Source organism: Dermacentor albipictus, chromosome 2, assembly GCF_038994185.2.
Source record: "Dermacentor albipictus isolate Rhodes 1998 colony chromosome 2, USDA_Dalb.pri_finalv2, whole genome shotgun sequence".
Lineage (NCBI taxonomy): Eukaryota > Metazoa > Arthropoda > Arachnida > Ixodida > Ixodidae > Dermacentor > Dermacentor albipictus.
The window spans coordinates 210804340-210825374 of NC_091822.1; the positions used below are offsets into that span (position 1 = coordinate 210804340).

The 21035-nt window shown below is 47.6% G+C and overlaps 1 protein-coding gene across 10 annotated transcripts in view; it reads left to right on the forward strand.

Moving 5' to 3' along the window:
- Positions 1 to 21035, forward strand: part of LOC135896749 (kinesin-like protein KIF12) — a 535077-nt gene that overhangs the window by 317432 nt on the left and 196610 nt on the right. For all 10 annotated transcript variants that reach the window (XM_065425246.1, XM_065425247.2, XM_065425245.1 and 7 more), the window contains exon 11: positions 17064 to 17144. In XM_065425246.1, coding sequence (XP_065281318.1) covers positions 17064 to 17144 — 81 coding nt within the window. The remainder of the gene's footprint in view (positions 1 to 17063; positions 17145 to 21035) is intronic.

Below are 21035 nucleotides of genomic sequence, written 5' to 3' on the forward strand. Positions count from 1 at the left end.
GGCTTACCTACTGCTTGAGCTGGATGAGCAGGCACAGCAACTGCTCACGGTGAATACGCACATGGGACTTTTCAGGTTCCGGCGATTGCCGTACGGAGTGGCAAGCGCACCCGCAATGTTTCAGGCCGTGATGGACCAGGTTTTACAAAACATACCTGGGACAGCCTGTTACCTGGACGATGTGCTAATAGCAGGTAAAAACCTGACGGAGTGCTATCACCGTTCCCAGAAAGTGCTAGAAGCGCTTAGTAAGCACGGCATTCGTGTAAACGCAGGGAAATGCAAATTTTTCCAAGAAAATGTTTGTTACTTGGGGCACGAGCTAGACAAGCATGGCGTACACCCAGCAGCGGAAAAAGTAAAGGCGATTCGAGAAGCGCCAAAACCAAGTAATGTGACTCAGCTAAAGGCATTTTTGGGCCTAGTAAACTACTACGCTAAATTTTTGCCTGACCTAGCAAATGTGCTAGAACCTCTCCACCAACTGTTGCGCAAGGGCAGCACATGGAAATGGTCGAGCCAGTGTGACGCATGTTTCAGTCGCTGTAAAGATTCAATCAGTGAAGACACGGTCTTGGAACTGTATGATGTAACGAAAGAAATACAGCTGACATGTGACGCTTCTGCTTACGGCTTAGGCGCAGTGCTGTCGCACGTGGTTGAGGGCGTAGAGCGACCGATCGCGTTTGCATCGCGGACAATGACGCCTGCTGAGCGTAACTACGCGCAAGTGGAAAAAGAAGCGCTTGCAGTTGTTTTTGGAGTGAAGAAATTTCATAAATATCTGTACGGGCGTACTTTCAGTGTAATCACTGATCACCAGTCGCTCACAGTCATATTTGAAGCAAAGCACCACACAAATGCAATAGCTGCAGCTCGTGTGCACCGCTGGGGAATTTTTCTTGCTAACTACAGTTTTCGTATTTTGCACAGACCAGGAACAAAGATAGCCAATGCAGATGGTTTATCACGCCTTCCACTGCCGGAAGCCGGTGACGAGACAGAAGAAATCTTTTATTTTTCGCCTGTCAATAAACTCCCTATAACTGCGAAAGATATCGAGCGTGAAACTGTGAAAGATCCAGTTCTCAGTGCTGTTCGTGAAATGGTATGGCACGGATGGCCGCGGGCTGTGGACGCTCATTATCAGCCTTTCTTCGTGAGGCGATTTGAACTTTCAGTGGATTGCGGCTGTTTGGTGTGGAACAACAGAGTCGTGATACCACATTCGCTTCAAAGTGAAGTTATGTGTTTGTTGCATGAGCAACACATTGGCATTACAAAGATGAAAGCTCTTGCAAGGTCAATGGTTTGGTGGCCAAAGATAGACAACTGCTTGGAACAAACTGTAAAGCAGTGTGAAATTTGTCAAAGCACAAAATCTTTGGTGCCACTTGCGCCGCTTTCATCTTGGAAGTGGTGCACAAGCAGTTGGGAGAGGATACATCTAGACTTTGCTGAAAAAGAAAAAAAATATGTTCCTTTTAGCTGTAGATTCCTATTCCAAATGGTTGGGAATAAGAGCCATGACGTCAACGACCGCGCAAAGCACGATCGAAACAGTGCGCTCGTTGTTCGCAAGTCACGGCCTACCTAAAGAGGTAGTCACTGATAACGGGCCGCAGTTTCGTGCAAAAGAGTTTGAGGACTTCCTATTGTCAAACGGGGTTAAGCACACGCTTACTCCACCATATCATCCTCAGTCCAACGGTTCGGCTGAACGTGCGGTTCAAACAGTAAAGCAGTCGCTGTTGAAGCAATTGCTGGAAGACCAAAGGAATAAAAGTTCCAGGTCACTGCAGCACAGAATTGATAATTTTCTGTTCGCTTATAGAACAACGCCGCATACATTCACCGGCCAAACACCAGCTGAACTCTTTGTGAGGAGGAAGTTGCGCACAAGGTTGTCGTTATTGAAACCAGATATGCAGGATGCAATAAATGCCAAATGTGAGAGTACTGTACGTAGTGCAAACAAGAGGAGGAGTTCACCCAGAGTATCTTCTGTTGGGGATAGAGTGTTTGTGCGTTCAGTACGTGGGGAACAGGTGAAATGGCGTCCAGGCAAGATTGTGGATGTGAAATCGGCAATGACATACCTTGTGGTTGTGGATGGACAGACGCGGTTTGTGCACGCGGATCATTTGCGACATTCTTGTGTAAAGCTTGGTAGTGTTGTGAAAGAAAAGGATGTACCTTTGCCACATGCAAGTGAACTGCTTGAAAGTGAAAGTTTCCTTGCACCCGCCTCAAACCGGCCAGTGTTGGATCGTAGTGATGGTGGCCCACTCTCACATGGAGCCCAAAGTGCATCAATGTCAGAACAAAACGATGCCGGTTCACCTGTGCTACCCAGGCGCAGCGCCCGTGATAAGCGGAAGCCGGATCGTCTGACGTATGACAGATTCTGATCTTGTTGGAGGGGAAGTGTTGTATCTGTGCAACGTTTATCAAGCGTATTCTCTTGTTACTGTGCGCCGCGTATCTGATGCGCGCGGTCATTGTTCACATGTGCCATTGTATCGCTAGCCAATCGCATGCCTCGGCTGCACCCATGCTCCCTTTATAAGGCGAAGCCACTGAATCGTTGCTGTCTGTTATGTTCATGTTGCTGTCCGAATAAATACTTGACTTCACGGCGTCTCTGGTCAACAATATATAGCACGTACAAATTGTGTTATGGAAAATGACTCGCAGTTATACATACTAGAGACTGGAATATTCTGGTGAAATTCCAGTAGCTTGCCGCAGAGCGCATAGGTTCCCAGGGCATTTGTATAATTCACAACATAATCCCCTAGGGCAGCATTGTTGTTGCATTGCTTATTCTACTTACAAAGATAACCAATGTGTAGAAATATGCACTGCGCAGCATACGAAAAATAATTGGAGGAATTATGAAAACAAAACTGGAGGATGCTTAAGCTTCGCCTTCAAGAGTGGAACGCGACAGCGTTCCCGTCGACCCGCCAAGGGGTGTAAGACAATGCGCTACGGCGCAGCGATCACTTACGAGGCGCCCCGCATCGGACTTTGCGCCCACCTATCACGCGGTGAGCGTCGAGCAACGCAGCGTTCGGCGCGGCAACGAAACGTGCGCCTGAGCAAACGGAACGAACCAAAGAACTCGGTGTCTCGGAGGGGGAAACGATCTACGCCAGCCAAACGTCAAGATCGGCACGGGCAGAGAGATAAATAGATGGTAATCTAAATAAAGGAACGACGCTTGATTCTGCAACCCGCGTGGGAGCACGGCGAAGCGTCGTCAGGGGAGAGGGAGTCGGGGCCGCGGCGCGCCTCGCACCGGTCCCCGCACAGCCCAAGTGCGCGCGTGGCGCGCCACCTGTCGGGGCAACGCTGTACACTCAGAGGAGGGGGTCTTCTGTCCATGAATACTTTGTTTAGCGCAAAAAAGACAGACACAAGAAAGACGACAGGACAAGGCGCTACTCTCAACTGACATAATTTTATTGCGTCACTCCTTTATAGACCGCTCAAACCAGCGAAACATGCGCAGTGAGCACCATGCGGTGGAGCCATCACCATCCGATCCCAAGAGCGCACTCATGCGACAGAATCAAAAAAACCAAATTCAGCGCTGTACAAGGTTAACGAAGGCACCCTAATGCACTGTGACCCCAATGACTGAATGAAAAATGCTTCCGATTACCCTCGGGCGGTGGTGTCACGGCTCTTTTCAAAATTGTGGTATCACGAAACATGGGTTTGCACTTGCATGTTTTACAATGCTGAGCCAAATGTGAACCTGTGCCTGTTGCTATGGATCGCTCATGCTCTCTAAGGCGCTCGTTAACACAGTGGCCTGACTGCCCTACATACACTTTGCCACATGACAAGGGAATCTTATAAACCACACCGACGCTGCAATCTACAAACGTCACGTGGTTCATTTGCCGCAAGATGGCTCTGCGTGTGCGGAAAGCGCAGAAGAAATGTAGCGGAAACGTACTTCGCTACGCGTTTAACTGCGACTTCTGTAATTTACATGCTTATAATTACCGATATACACAGCAGTATAGCTTTCTACGGCACGTTTGTAAGGCAACACCGCATTCACTAGAGGCGTTTTTGTACCACTTTGAGCGATCGAACTCGTGGCTGAGTGGTAGCGTCTCCGCCTCACACTCCGGAGACCCTGGTTCGATTCCCGCGCAGCCCATCTTGCAAGTTGTTTTTATTTATGAATTCCCTGCCGGGATTTTTCGCTTACGGCCAACTCCGCGGACGCCGACACCGACGACACCGGCTTTTCTGCGACACGAGCTCCTTAACGCTTTCGCGTTAAAACTTCGAACGCGCATCACTGCACTTGCATCATGACCTCCATATAACGTCTCTCGTAAGGAAAGAAGGCAACTGACGTATTGCAAATACACGAAGCACCTCGCTTCTTAATATTGTTACGGTGAAGTGAAGGAAGACGTTGAGTTGGACTAGAGAAAGACGAAGTCTGGCGGTTGCCTGAACGCCATATCCATCATTTGTAAATATAAGTTATTTTACACTCGTGGGCCTGCTTTCTTCCCGCAACATTTTGGTGGAAGGTGCGGGGTACCACCACGGAACTTCGCAGCGGACGTCATCTACCTGCTGCCACAATGGCAAATCAACCGACACAAGCGACAACGCCTCGGCAGCCCGTGCCCACGGTCATCCTCACTCACCCACGGGACCCGGGAACATTTTGTGGCACGGACAACGTCGACGTCGAGGACTGGCTTACGATGTACGAGCGAGTGTGCGACAACAACAGGTGGGATCCTACAATGATGCTTGCAAACGTAATATTTTATCTGAAGGGAACTGCGAAGCAATGGTATGACACACATGAAGCTGACCTAACGAGCTGGGATGTTTGCAAAGAAAAAATGCGAGACCTGTTCGGCAGACCTGTCGGTCGTCAGCTGGCAGCTAAAAAAGAACTTGCGTGCCGCGCTCAGACGTCCACAGAATCCTATGTCGTGTACATACAGGATGTGCTGGCCCTCTGTCGCAAGGCTGATGACAACATGACCGAGGCAGACAAGATTGGCCATATATTGAAAGGTATTGCAGACGATGCCTTCAATCTCTTGATGTGTAAGGATTGTGCCACTGTGGATGCAATTATTAAGGAGTGCCGGCGCTTCGAACAAGCGAAGGGCCGCCGCGTCACTCAAACTTTCGACCGGTTGCCCAATACCGCCGCGACATCTTCTTGCGAAGACCCGCCGCGGTTCGTTCAACCCGCAGGACCGGAAGAAATAACGCGCATCGTTCGCCGTGAGCTTGAGGCCATGGCCCCGGCTCCCGTTCGTTCAGACTGTCGGGAAAGCGTACCCGCTATCTCCCTTATACAAGCGGTCGTTCGGGAGGAAATAGCAAGTTTGGGCATTCCATCTCTCTGCTCAGTCCGCCATACCAACACCTACCAAATTTCTCCGACCGCTCGCTCCCGGACGCAAAGCTTTCCACCACTCCGTCGCAACCCAGCTGAATGGCGCACAGCGGATGATAAACCCATCTGTTTTAATTGTTCCGGTATTGGACACATCGCCCGTCATTGCCGCAACCACTGGTCGTCGCCTCCTCGGTGGTCGTCTCCGAGTCACTACAGCCAAGTACCCGACAATCGCACTTTCTCGCCCTATACGCCGACTAGGAACAGCAACGCCGACAGTGCTCCACCAAGATCCAGCCGATCCCCGTCTCCGCAAGGTCGTAGGTCCCGTTCGCCTCTCGTTCACCGCTCTTCGTCCCCTTCTGCAACCGGTCGCTTCGCTTCGGGAAACTAGGCGGTGCAGCTCCCGGAGGTGAAGCTGCAACTCCGACCCGGCCCACAAATCCTCTATTGACCCTGCCTACATGTGGAAACCTGCTGGACATTGAAGTCGATGGCGTTCCTGTTAGATCTCTCGTTGATACAGGAGCGCAGCTTTCAGTTATGAGCGCTGCTCTCCGCCGCCGGCTCAAAAAGGTTCTGACCCCCGCCGTACCGTGCACCGTGCGAGTCGCCGATGGGAGTACGTCACCTGTCCTTGGAATGTGCACAGCACGTGTGACCATTGGGGGCCATTATACCGTTGTTCTATTTATCGTCCTTGAACACTGCCCACACGACCTAATTCTCGGCCTCGACTTCCTTTCGAAACACTCTGCCCAAATTGACTGCTCCGCAGGTGTTGTACAGTTGGACCTGCCACTTCCTGCCGACGCAACCACTTGTGCTCCACACCGCTTATGTGCTGCTGAATTTGCAAGGCTGTCTCCACAGGCTGCTACAAATGTCCTGCTGACGCCCTGTCCTCCCGTACCTGATGGCGAGTACGTCCTGTCGCCGCTTACTGACGTGGTTTTGTCGCGTAATATTGCCCTACCGAGCACCTTAATTCGGATCCGCGAAAACTGCGCTCGCGTGCCCATCCTCAATTTTGGGTTCTCGTCACATGTTTTGCCACACGGTATCGCCATAGCGCATATCACTCCTTTGGAAGAATTTCAGATTTCTTTTTTGACCTCTGAATCCTTCCTCAGTACGAACGGACCTTTGTCATCCACTCCTTCGTACTCGACGCCTGCGGACGATGTTTCTAAGATGATCGCCCCCGACCTTCCTTCCGAGCAAACAACAGCTCTTCGTCATCTCCTGTCATCTTATCGGGACATCTTTGATTTGGACGACCGTCCACTTGGCCAGACATCTGTTGTCACGCATCGCATCAACACCGGTGACGCCAGCCCCATTCATAGGCGGCCATATCGTGTCTCGGCAACAGAAAGGGCCATCATACAGAAAGAAGTAGACAGGATGATGGACAAGGACATCATTGAACCCTCCAGTAGCCCGTGGGCATCACCGGTTGTCTTAGTAAAGAAAAAAGATAACTCGTGGCGCTTCTGCGTTGACTACCGTCACCTCAACCGGATAACAAAGAAGGATGTTTATCCCTTGCCTCGCATTGATGACGCTCTTGACTGCCTTCACGGATCCCAATACTTTTCATCAATTGACCTCCGCTCCGGCTATTGGCAGATTAGCGTCGATGAGATGGACCGCGAGAAAACCGCCTTTGTCACACCGGACGGTCTGTACCAATTTAAAGTCATGCCCTTTGGATTATGCAATGCGCCAGCTACATTCGAGCGCATGATGGACTCTCTCTTGCGCGGCTTGAAGTGGTCTACATGCCTGTGTTACCTCGACGATGTGATTGTGTTTTCGCCGAACTTTGAGAGCCACCTGCGGCGCCTCACAACCATACTCTCCGTGTTTCGCAGGGCTGGCCTTCAGCTAAACTCCTCCAAGTGCCATTTCGGTCGCCGTGAAATTAACATGCTTGGTCATCTCGTCAACGCCGCCGGAATCCAACCTGATCCACAGAAAGTTCACGCCGTGCGAAATTTTCCTGTACCTTGTTCAACGAACGATGTCCGTAGTTTTCTGGGCTTATGCTCTTATTTTCGGCGATTTGTGAAAAATTTTGCGGACATCGCTCACCCTCTCACTGACCTTCTTAAGAAAGACGCCTCTTTCTCTTGGGGACCGCTACAGGAGAAAGCCTTCTCTACGCTGATTGAGCGGCTTACCACTTCCCCGATTCTCTCCCACTTTGACCCTTCTGCGCCCACTGAAGTACGAACTGACGCGAGTGGTCATGGCATCGGCGCTGTCCTCGCTCAGCGTCAACAGGGCCAAGACCGTGTCATCGCTTACGCTAGCCGCCGCCTTTCCACGCCCGAGCGAAATTACTCCATTACTGAGAGAGAATGTCTCGCGCTCGTATGGGCGGTCGCGAAATTTCGCCCGTACCTTTTCGGTCGGAGCTTCTGCGTTGTCACCGACCATCACGCCCTCTGCTGGCTCTCCTCTTTGAAGGACCCAACTGGACGACTTGCACGTTGGGCATTGCGCCTACAAGAATATACATTTTCTATTATATATAAGTCAGGACGCCTGCATAAAGACGCTGACTGCCTGTCCCGCAATCCCGTGGATCAACCGGACGATACCGATGCAGACTCGGACATCAGTATTCTGTCCCTCTCCGGCTTCCTCCACATTGGCGACGAGCAGCGCAAGGATCCTGTTCTTCGAACACTTATGGACCGCCTAAGCTCCTCGCCCAATGACCCGTCCCTTCGGATGTTCACCTTGCGCGATGGAACTTTATACCGTCGTAGCGTTCGTCCTGACGGCCCGGAGCTCCTCCTAGTCGTCCCCAAGCACCTTCGACTCACCGTGCTCCAGCAACTTCATGACGCTCCTACTGCTGGACATCTGGGCGTCACTCGTACTTACGACCACCTGCGGCGCCGCTTCTTCTGGCCTGGCATTTATCGCTCTGTGCGCCGTTATGTCGCTTCTTGCGACCTGTGTCAGCGCCGGAAGACGCCTGCTATGCCTCCCGCTGGTTTGCTTCAACCCATTGATATACCTACAGAGCCCTTCTTCCGTGTGGGCCTCGACCTCCTTGGTCCGTTTCCAATTTCCATCAAAGGAAACAAATGGATTGCTGTAGCAACCGATTATGCCACTAGATATGCCATCGCACGAGCCCTGCCAACCAGCTGCGCTACAGATGTCGCCGACTTCTTACTAAAAGACGTCATCCTGCACCACGGCGCCCCTCGCCAGTTGCTGACGGATCGCGGCCGCTACTTTCTATCGAAGGTCATTGATGATCTGCTCCGCTCCTGTTCTACAGAACATCGGATTGCTACCGCGTACCACCCTCAAACGAACGGCCTCACCGAGCGACTCAACCGCACACTCACTGAAATGCTCGCCATGTACGTCTCCAACGATCACCGCGACTGGGACGTCGCTTTACCATACGTCACTTTCGCATACAACTCGTCCCGTCACGACACTGCCGGATTTTCACCATTTTTCCTTTTGTACGGCCGCGACCCCACCTTGCCTTTTGACACGTTGCTACCTTCCGCAGTACAGTCACCCAGCACTGCTTACGCTCGCGAGGCTATTGACTTAGCCGCCCAGGCCCGAGATGTCGCCCGTCATCGCCTCACAGTCTCGCAAGCTTCTCAAAAGCGACGCTACGACCTTCGGCACCGAGACCACCATTTTTCACCTGGTTCCCTTGTCCTTCTCTGGACGCCTTCACGTCGTGTCGGCTTGTCGGAAAAATTACTGTCCCGTTTTTCTGGTCCGTACCAGATCTTACGCCAACTGTCCGACGTGACCTACGAGATCGCCCCACTCGGTCAGCCTTCCGTGCCTCCCAACTTAACCAGTGATGTTGTTCACGTCACCAGGCTCAAGCCCTATGTCCCCCCAATAAGTGAGGCTGTTTAACTTGCACCGGGACGGAGCTCCCCCACCGGGAGGGTGATGTTACGGTGAAGTGAAGGAAGACGTTGAGTTGGACTAGAGAAAGACGAAGTCTGGCGGTTGCCTGAACGCCATATCCATCATTTGTAAATATAAGTTATTTTACACTCGTGGGCCTGCTTTCTTCCCGCAACAATATTGTCACGTGGTGGTGACGTTGAACACAGTAGCAATACTGTGAAAGACAAAACTAACTTTATTGGGCGAACCTGTGCCCACAAAAACAGGCTACACTTTTAGCACAACGATAGCGGCGAACACGGTCGGCGATCGTCGAAAATCTGATCAGTGGGTCAAGCGCGTCGGCTTTTATACAGCAGTCATCGAATGTTCGAGACTAATTGTTGGGACCGCATGCCTTCCACAAAGTTCTACACCATTCGAGTCACGTGATTAAATCAGATAACACAAAGTTCGGCGACAACAGACAGCGGATAGAAGCATCGATAACTTTCCAGAAACTTCGGATACATGCAGGCGCGTCAAGCGCTGTGCGATGACATTTGTTAGGCGGCGAAACATGGTCGCCCGATAAATATAAGTACACGTGTCCAATATGAAAAGCCTCTAATAATTCGCGTGCCGCTGCGTCGCTACTTCTACACCCACAACCCTTGTGTTTTGGTGGCTCACACTGCTATGTATTCCGGTACGAAGGCAAATGCTTTCCGTCTTTACCTTTTAGATACAGCTCATGCATGTTCATTTCCTTAGTGCCCGGTCTGGCCGACATAAATTTGACACAAGATATAGGAACACCCGCTGTGGTTGCTTAGTGGCTATGGTGTTGGGCTGCCAAGCATGAGGTCGCGGGATCGAATCCAGGTCACCGCGGCCACATTTCATTGGGGGGTGGAACGCGAAAGCACCCGTGTACTTAGATTTAGGCGCAGGTTAAAGAACTTTAGGTGGTCCGGAGTTCCCACTACAGCATACCTCATAACGAAATCGTAGTGCAACAGAAGTGCCTTTCTGTTGTCCCTGTTCAGCTTGCGCTACAATAACATAAGATATGCCATACCAACAAGCCCCTATAGCTATCCTCATCGACTTCATTTCCCGTTCAACGGGCTCTCCTACGCGTACTCCGGGCTCCTTGCGGTATAGTCGCCCTCATCAACAACGCCGTGTGCAGAGCAAGGTCACTTAGTTTCTGCATAAGAAACAGACTTCAACCAGAGGATGTTCGAGCGCTCTTTGGAGGATGTGCTCCTTCGAATGGACACAGGACAAGGATTCTAGAAATCCAGCGCTCAGAATGACTCCAACAGGGATAGACTTTTCAGACCATTTCTGGGGCCTCAGCTGCGCAGCGCCTATGAACCACACACTGCGGAAATGCAAGTCCGAGAGCATCGACGGCTGGCAGACCAAATGACGGAGTTCCACTGGAATCTTCCCCTGAGGCATCTACGTGACTGGGTGAGCAAAGTGTGCGTGAATAGGACCTGCAACATACATGTACCGGAAGGACTCGCCCTCCCTGAACCTGTACGTGATCCCTTGGGGCTCGGACCAAAGTTTGCGCTGCAACCCCCGAAGAAAAAGCCTGAACATTTATCTATTGTGCGTTAGGTCTCCAGCCGTACTCCAGAGGACGAGGCCATGAGCATCAACTCCGAAGGTGTCGACGCGTTACAAAGCTGTAAGCCTCCAGGTCAGAAATTACCTGTGAAACATGTAGAATCATACTTGTTAAATCATGACTTCTGTGTGCTGCCAGCTGATAGAGAAGTCCGCTTCGCAGTTTTTTCGCGTGAAGAGTTCAATGAGAAAGCTATAAACGCTGTTTCTGCAGTTTTTAATGAGAGAAATGACATTTATTGTAATAAGGTCAGAGCGAACGCACAATTGTGTAAAAATATGAAGGTGCAAGGTGTGATGAGCAGCATAAAAAACCTAAGGATTGTCTGGAAATATTTTTCAGTGCTAAGACTCACACTGAAGGTGTACCGTTCAGGGTGACATTTTCTGAGAGGGACACATGGCAGAAATCTGTCGCCTTGTACCTACAAGAAAAACTAAACTTGCTAGACATCAATGACCCTTTGCTGACAAAGTTCCGAGGTGGTTTTAAATTTTGTAAGAGCACATGAAAATCAACGTTTAAAGGCATTCTCCGCAGATATTAAAGGTCTTTATTATTCTCTGCCACAATAAGAATCAGTAACCTGTATTGGCAGTTGCATTGATACATATTGTGCCGTTAAAGGTTTAGTACGGAAGCAGGTAGATCCGTTGAAATTTTTTTAGAATTGCTTAGGTTTTATTTGTCGTCTGCGTTTATCAAAAACAAAGGTACCCTATTTCTGCAGAAACAGGGAGTGTGTATAGGTTCTTGCGTAGCACCAGTGCTAAGTAATCTGCTTTTAGCCAAACTGGACAGAGACCTGTCAGAGCGTCTTCACTTATCTAAGGTTGTAAATGTCTAGATATGTTGATGACTTTTTAGTTCTTACTAGCTGTACATCCGCTTGTTTTACTAATGAATGTGCTCCCGTTTTTACCGCTATTCGTGACTGTCTTAACCCACTAGAAGTGACCTTCGAAATGCCGTGTGACGGGAGGATTAGACTCCTTGACATCAAGTTTGTGCTCACGGATAACAAAACCTGCTGGCATTACGAACCTAGGGCAAGTGAGCCACATTTACCATTTCATTCCGCGCATACAAGCTTGTAAAGAGGGGAATCGCGAAGATGTGTTTCAGCGAAGCACTGAAGAAATCATGCCAACACCTAATGCACGATAGCTTCGGACGGCAAACCTCGCGTTTAGGCTGCGCTGGTTACCCGAGCCACGTGCTTGTGTCAGTCTCAGAAGGACTGCTTAAGAAGGCACAGGAAAGCAGCTCGGAGCAGGTGCATGATACAAGCACTGATATAAACAAAAGAAAGGTTGCTGTCATCCCCTACATACACGGGTTCTCCCATAGATTAAAGAAGATTGCTGGAAGGAGCCGCACCAACGTTGTATTTTCGGCACCTAATAAATTGGTCGGCCTGTGTAGAAACACAAGTCCAGAAAGAATCGCACGTAACGCATGCGAAAATGAACATAAAAACTAATTCATTCATTACATCGCGGGTGTGGTATACCGCATTCCTCTCTGGTGTGGACGATCCTACCTTGGTCAAACAGGCAGATGCATAAATGACAGGCTACGGGAACACAACAACACAGAACTTGGCCGCTGACGGCTTTCTTGCGATCCATTGCCAAAGATGCAAATGCAAACCTAGATTTTAAGAAAGAGTCATCATGAGTAGAAGCAGGTGTGAGATGACGAGCTTGATAATAGAAGCTAGACACATATCAACATTCGGCGACGCATGCCTCACTAAACCTTCCATTTCATTATCCTGAAAAGAGCTCAATCATATTTGTTCGCGCTGGACGTGTACGTTTCTGTGAATATGTGAGTGAAAAAGTACTTACATGGGGTTCCCAGTCTATTTTTTTGTTTATTTTTACCGAAATATTATGCATGATGTATGACGTTTCAAGGATGTATATACAGCGGCGAGAACGGGAAATAAATCTGTTCTTGAAAGTTAGCGCTGCATGTGTCGGAAGTGCCTTTCTGTTGTCCTTGTTCAGTTTGCGCTACAACAAAATAAGATATGCCGTACCAACAAGCCCCTATAGCTATCCTCATTGGCTTCGTTTGGCTGGAACTAACGAAAATCAGGCCTCTGGGTTCCCCTTCTTCTCCTTAATTTCCTTGCGAGTGTTTCGACTACGTACGGCAGCTTTGACGCCTTCCGGCGGCGTACGAGGTTTTATTGGGCCCTTTGTCTTCTCCTAAGATCACATTCCACGTGGCGGCGCCTGTGCTAGAAGCGATTTTCCACATCCGCCGTGGTGGCCTTGAGCGGTGGCGGTGGCTAACACTTTCAAAGCAAGACACACATACTTACACGTATATAAGTACCCAAGAAAGTTCATCGGGAAATGGCACTGATGTAGCTAAATTAATGAGAGCATACCTCTGGTAAAGCACATGATGCGAACATGTTGGTTTTCCCTGCGACAAGTTGTTTTTCGTCCTGTATTGTGTTCCTCTACTTTAACATTGCATTTGAAAAAAAACAAGTAATTTACTATATGCTTTTCCTGGTTTCGTTGACTGTCGATTGACATGATAGCATTGCCTGTAGCAATTTCGTTCATCAAAATTCCAGAGGGAGATGGAATTTATTTATTTATTTATTTGTGATACCCTCAAGGTACATAATTGTACATTGCAGAGGGGAGGGGCGAGAATACATTCCAAGAGTAAAAAATACAGGATTAGTTCAAGGAATTTCCAAGGAACAAAAGCAATATGAAAAAAGTAGTAATGCATTCATAACAAATAACAGAGACTTACATAACATGAAAATGCAGAAAGAATACACTTTAGCAAGCAGACAATGTTCACGAATACGTACATAATTATGCCATTTGCCACCATACATTATTTTATGTTGATTAGTGCATTCTTAAAACGAGTGGGGTCACTGATGCTTACTAATGATGTAGGTATATTATTCCAGTCGACTGAAGTCCTAGGAAGGAATGATTGTGAGCACGCGACGGTGTTATGACGGGGTACGTTAACTTTATGTAAGTGGTCACGACGAGCCGAATAATTAGGCGCAGGTTGGTTCCAAAGAGGGCGAAGAGATGCGTTGTGGTAGTAGATTTTATGAAAAAGGGAAATGCGTGATTCTTTTCTGCGAAGAGACAATAATGGAATTTGAAAGGTACTCTTCATTAATGTAACACTAGCAGTGCGATGGTAGTTAGCTAAGATGAAACGAACCGAGCGATGTTGCACTGATTCAATTTTCTTAATTAATGTGAACTGATGAGGATCCCAAACGAATGAGGCATATTCTAATTGGGGGCGGACGTATGTCGTGTACAACAGCCGTTTTAATAAAACTGGCGCAAACGAAAAATTTCTTTTCAAATATCCTAAGGAGCGGTTAGCTTTAGATACTATGCTGCTTCCAAGAAAGATCGCTAGTTATATGAATGCCAAGATAACGGTAGCATGTAACGGATTGAAGACGGCAGTCATTAAGGGCGTAGGTAGGGCAAGTTGTGTTAGAACGAGAAATCCGCATAGATTTGCATTTATTAATGTTGAGTTCCATGCACCAAGTGAGGCACCAGTTAGCTATGTTATTTAAATTGGATTGAAGGGTAGCCATATCAGATGCGTTAGTTACTTTTCGATATATAACACAGTCGTCAGAGAATTAACAAATTTGTGAGGAAAGGTTGGATCCAAAGAGGGCGAAGAGATGCGTTGTGGTAGTAGATATTATGAAAAAGGGAAATGCGTGATTCTTTTCTGCGAAGAGACAATAATGGAATTTGAAGGGTACTCTTCATGAATGTAACACTAGCAGTGCGATGGTAGTTAGCTAAGATGAAACGAACCGAGCGATGTTGCACTGATTCAATTTTGTTAATTAATGTGAACTGATGAGGATCCCAAACGAATGAGGCATATTCTAATTGGGGGCGGACGTATGTCGTGTACAACAGCCGTTTTAATAAAACTGGCACAAACGAAAAATTTCTCTTCAAATATCCTAAGGAGCGGTTAGCTTTAGATACTATGCTGCTTCCAAGAAAGATCGCTAGTTATATGAATGCCAAGATAACGGTAGCATGTAACGGATTGAAGACGGCAGTCATTAAGGGCGTAGGTAGGGCAAGTTGTGTTAGAACGAGAAATCCGCATAGATTTGCATTTATTTATGTTGAGTTCCATGCACCAAGTGAGGCACCAGCTAGATATGTTATTTAAATTGGATTGAAGGGTAGCCATATCAGATGCGTTAGTTACTTTTCGATATATAACACAGTCGTCAGCGAATTAACAAATTTGTGAGGAAATGTTGTCAGGTAAATCGTCAATATATTAAAAATAAAAGAGGACTAAGAACAGACCCTTGTAGAACACTGGACTCAACTGGAGCCGCGTGAGATGTGGAGTCATTAGTTACAACAAATTGGGAAGGAGAAAGGATAGATTGGATATAGCTGAGTACTCCCGGGTCAATGTTGAGAACTACTATAGCGCTAAACAGACGACACAAGAAGAGACACGGAGAAGCGCTCGTCCGTGTCTCCTCTTGTGTCGTCTGTTTGGCGCTATAGTAGTTCAGTAACATGCACCAACTAGCCCAACAAAATGTTCTGCTCAATGTTGAGTGCGCTTAGTTTGTGTAGTAGCAGTACATGTTTCACCTTGTCAAAAGCTTTAGATAAATAAAAAAATATGCAATCAGTCAAAAAACCGCTTTCAAGATATACATGTAAGTCATTAGTGAAAGTTACCAGCCGAGTCTCACAACAAAAAATTTCCGAAAGCCATGTTGATTGTTAGAGAAAAAATTATTTTCTTCAAGAAAGTTGACGAGGTTAGAAAATACGATGTGCTCCATAATTTTGCATGGTACTGAGGTAATCGATATGGGCCTGTAGTTAAAAGGACCTTGAATTTCGCCAGATTTGTGGATAGGAATAATCTTTGCTGTTTTCCAGTCATGAGGCAAGGATGAAGACAGGTACGATTGTGAAAAAATGCTCTCTAAGATGATAGAGCAGTACTCACTAGTATCTTTTAGAAATTTCGTCGTAATTTCGTCTATTCCACAAGGAGACGTAAGTTTAAGACTGTCTATTATTTTTTTTATGCCAGTAGAGTTAAAAATTACGGGATCCATAGGAAAAAAAATGCAGCATGGTAGCCTTGGAAGGTCGTTATCATGTGCTGAAGGAATAAAAGCTTTTATAAATACAATATTTAATATCGTAGCGCAGTGCTGCCGAGGTATAGGCTCACCGGAACACGTGCTAAGTGATATGATTTTCGATGCACTAAGCCTTACTACATTCCAGAAGCTTCTTGGATTATTTATGAGCATGTTCGGAAGGGTATTATTGGAAAAAAATTAATTTTGTATTCTTTATCGCAGATGAGTAGGCCGAGGCAGCTTCTCTGTAAGCAGACCATTTAGACTGACTTTCCATCCGCTTAGCTGTGCGAAAAAGTCGTTTTTTTTCTGTTAGATAGGCGTTTCAAAGATTTAGTATAGCATGAAGCATTGTTATTCGAAAAAACGCGCCTCTTCGGAATAAACTTGTTAACAAGATCGTGAATTTTTTCTTTGAATACATTCCAGTTAGTATCCAGTGAGTGCGGTTTATGCAAAAGTACATAGTAACCTATGTATGTCTTCACTATTTATTGCTGTCCAACTAGTATTTGGCAAATGTAGTACCGGTATTTCTATATATCATACAGTAACGAATGCGCATCATGAACAGAGGGTTTGGATTTTCTTTCTCTTTTACTTCTACGGCAGCATCAAATTCAGTGGCAGCCTGGCACAGCCAAGTCTATCGCTGTCGAACAACATCTGTGTGGCTGGTTTCCTCAAATTAACAGTGAACTGGACCGTGTTTAGTTGAGGATCAAAGGATAATTGACTAAACAGGGCCACGCCCAAAACTTTTAGGCCTGGACGAGTTACAGGCACGGCTTAAAACAACTGGGCGGGCTAGCGCATGACAGTGCAAAAACCTGGCTGGTATCTGCCCAGAAAAAAACCGGCCGGTCCAGTGCTATATTCCAACACTCATCAGCCTGCGCCTATGTTTTCATAGCGTGACTGCGAATAGTTTTTTTTTCTTTCTTTTTTTCCAGGACCCTCGGGAGTTACTCATCCTTAGCCTGCGCCGAGAAGTCCGGCTATTACGCATGGAGAACAGCTACCTGCGCCAACAGGTTCGTACTCACTGCACCAGACATACCGCGACCGCGTGCATATTATTGCTATAGCAATTATGTGGACACTCAAGGCGCATTTTTGCCGCCGCCGCCCCGTGATATACCGTGCAAAGTCCAACGGCGATAACATCGTCGCCTCGCGCTGTATACTAGTGAAAGCCTGCGGTAGTGAGGCGACGATCGCGGCTCAATCTCGCACGCTCAAGGAGAAAAGCGGGGTGCAAGCGTGCTGTCTTTCGTCGCGCGCACGTATCCGGGGGGAGGCGAGGTGGCAGGGAGTGGGGGTGGGGGGAGTTGTACTTTGGCAACATGGTGAAAGGAAAAAAACCTGAGGGGCCCTAACGTTAGTTACCCTTTGCGAAGCTAAGCCAGTGATGGCGTTGCCCTGCCATCATGTCGGGCCAGTTCCCCTCTTTTGTTTTCACCTCTCGCGTAACCACGCCGCGCTGCACGCAACCGGGCTGTTCGGAAGCGCGCGCTCCGCAGCAATACTAAACCAAAGGATGTAATCGCGATGCCTCATAGCATTACCGTTGCCGAACTCGTGTTGAAAGAAGTTTATAATGAACTTCGAAAATTGGGCCATGAGGCCAAATCCGCTGTTTTTACGGGTGTTTATCAAAATAAGCATGCTTGATCAGCCCAACCAACTGAACTATTCTCATGAACCGCAGGTGCCGGCTACTTCCCAGTTCTTGCGTGTTATTAAAACAGATCACCTTTATCGTTCCCTCCTACTTGCTTACGAGCAGTAAACAGCGCTAAACAACAGGACAAGGCGAGGGACGCAGACAACAGCGATGATTAACAACCAAGTGTCTTTATTCTTTCAGTCAACATATATACTCCGCCGCAATATCAAATCACAGAATCAACAGAATGCAGCATGCGCAGGGGCGGAAATTGCAATTAATGCGATAAGAAGGCAATCTCCTGCGGAAGGAGAGAAATCGAGGGAAGGCTTACACATGCTTCGCCGCAAATATGAATATGGAAAGCTTCGGAAATAAGACGTGCGTGGTCACTGCCGTATTTTGACAGATATGTCACATCTTTAAAAGGCGGCTTGCAGCCGCATTCATTGCAATGCAGTGATAATTGACTATCGCTAGCTCGTTTTTTCAACTTTGAGTGTTCGCGCATGCGGTAATGGATGCACCGCCCCGCCTGACCGATATAAAAACGCTTGCATGAAAGAGGAATCCTATAAACCACACAGTCACAACAGTCAACAACAAACCGCTGTCTGTGCTGCTTTTTATAACTTTTTTTGTTCTCGGTCACCTGATTGACTTGATGGCACAGGCTACCTAACTTATTTCTGGCAGTGAACAGCAACCTAACGCCTGACCTACTGACAACCCTTTTGAGATTATGCGCAACCTGGTGCGCATATAGGATAACCGGAACAATTCTGCCGTGAGCGATTCGCAGATTAAGTAACTGCCGGTTGCTTGCTTTTAAGGCTTGTTGTGACGCTTTCAACGATGCTAATCAAAAATGTTAACGGCAAACCTGCGAGCTTCAGCCAGGCTAATTGCAATTCGAAGCTTGCATCCACTTGGTGGTCACAAGACCTAATGAGGGCCGCCTTCATGCAAGATCTTACAATACCGCGCTTGAGTATCTTTGAGTGCGCGGAGGAAGAGGAAAGAATGCTCTTATAAGACCGAGGAGCGTAACCCCAACATACATGATTGCTTGAGAACGATAGCTCCAAGTCTAAGAAACGGAGCTTGCAGGTTGTGAACCAGAACGAGCTGCATTTTTACAGAGCTCAGAAGTTTCTTCAAGATTTGCGATTGGCGTCTCTGACAGCCAACTTCCTGTGGGGCAAGCTGGTGGTTTGACTGCCTAGGAGAGGACGTCGGAATCCAGGACAAGGCCAAGAGGTAACGACATCCGGAGATGCCTCGATCCCGAATAATGTTGCTGATCTACTCAAGCTTGGTCATAAATCTTGTTAGCATCCTGCTCTGGACAAGACGGAACTGCTCAGCCTCGTCCGGACAGCTGCTGGTAGAACAAGAACAGATGAAGTTGACAGATTCATCAGAAAAGCTGCTGACTGCCTGTCCCAGCAGGTTACAAAAGTCAACACAGTTCAGCTCTGCACAGCAGTGACCATCCTTCGGGAAGCGGAGCTCAAGCTGCTACGATCCGACAAAAAAGGTGAATTTGTCGTTGTGCCTGGTGGCTTGTACAACAGCCAAGCAGATTCGGCCATTCTAGGCAACTTCAAGGAAGTGCACTCAGTGGCTCCTGCGAAGGTAAAAACAAGAACTGTTCAACTTTGCGAAAAAGCCGGACTCTTCAAGTCGCCTGCTCCATAAAAGCCTGCAAGGAACAAGTATTTGTTTTTCAGTGCCTGGGCACACAAGGAACTGTGCCTTCTTCGGGCCATTTTTTTCTAAGTGTGGAACCTGGCAACAAGTGGGAGTGTTCCTGCAAAGGCTTTTGTGCCTTTTCGACATAGATGACTCCTTCCTCATAAAGGCGCCAGGTACTCCACCTTTCTCCGTAAGGAATGTTTAAAGGCTGTCCGAACTTTTTCCTTCGACATCAAGGACATATATTATATTTTGCCTCAAGATGTATGCATTGAAGTCGGCCATTGCATTGACAAATACGGCGTTCTTAAGTTTCGGAATGCATGTGGTATCAATGTCAACAGGTTCTTAGAGCTCTTAAGGTTTTACAGGCTTTCCACTTTCGTCTCCATGCAGGATAAGCTTTTTATACGAAAGAAAGGTGTGTACATCGGTTCATGTATAGTCCCAGTTTTTAGCGACATTTTATTGGCCAGCTATGACCGCAATCTTGAAACTAAGCTCAGCCAGACGAGCACTGTAAAAGCGATGCGATACGTTGATGACTTTTCAAATTTTTAGAATACTAACACTACTGACGCGCAGCCTCCTGCTGCTATAATATTTTACCTGTTCCGCATAGCTTTAGATTCCTTTGAATTAACTACGGAGCATCCGTCAGACAACAAGCTGCGTTTCTTAGACTTCGAGCTATCGTTCTCAAGCAATCATGTATGTTGAGGTTACGCTCCTCGGTCTCATAAGAGCCTTCTTCCCTTTCCTCCGCGCACTCAAAGATAACCAAGCGCGGTATTGCAAGATATTGCATGAAGGCGGCCCTCATCAGGTTTTGTGACCACCAAGTAGATGCAAGTTTCGAATTGCAAGTAGCCAGGCTGAAGTTCGCAGGTTTCCCGTTAACGCTTTTAACTAGCATGGCTGAAAGCCTCGCAACAAGCCTTAACAGCAAGCAATCGGCAGTTACTCAATCTGAGAATCGCTCACGGCAGGTGGCTCCGGTTATCCCATATGTGCACCAGGTTGCGCATAATCTCAAAAAGGTGGTCAGCAGGGCAGACGTTACATTGCTGTTTACTGCCAGAAATAAGTTAGGTAGCCTGTGCCATCAAGTTAATCGGGCGACCGAGAACAACAAAAAAGTTACAAAAAGCAGCACAGACAGAGATTTGTTGTTGACTGTTGTGACTGTATGGTTTATAGGATTCCGTTTTCATGCAAGCGGTTTTATATCGGTGAGACGGGGCGGCGCGTCAATAACCGCATGCGCGAACACTCAAACAAAGTTGATCAACGAGCTAAAGATAGTCAATTATCACTGCATTGCAATGAATGCGGCTGCAAGCCGTCTTTTAAAGATGTGACACATCTGTCAAAATAGCGGAATGACCGCGCACGTCTTATTTCTGAAGCTTTCGATATTCATATTAGCGGCGAAGCATGTGTAAACCTTCCCTCTATTTCTCTCCTTCCGAAAGAGATTGCCTTCCTATCGCATTATATGCAATTTTTGCCCCTGCGCATGCTGAATTCTGTTGGTTTTGTGCTTTGGGATAGCGGC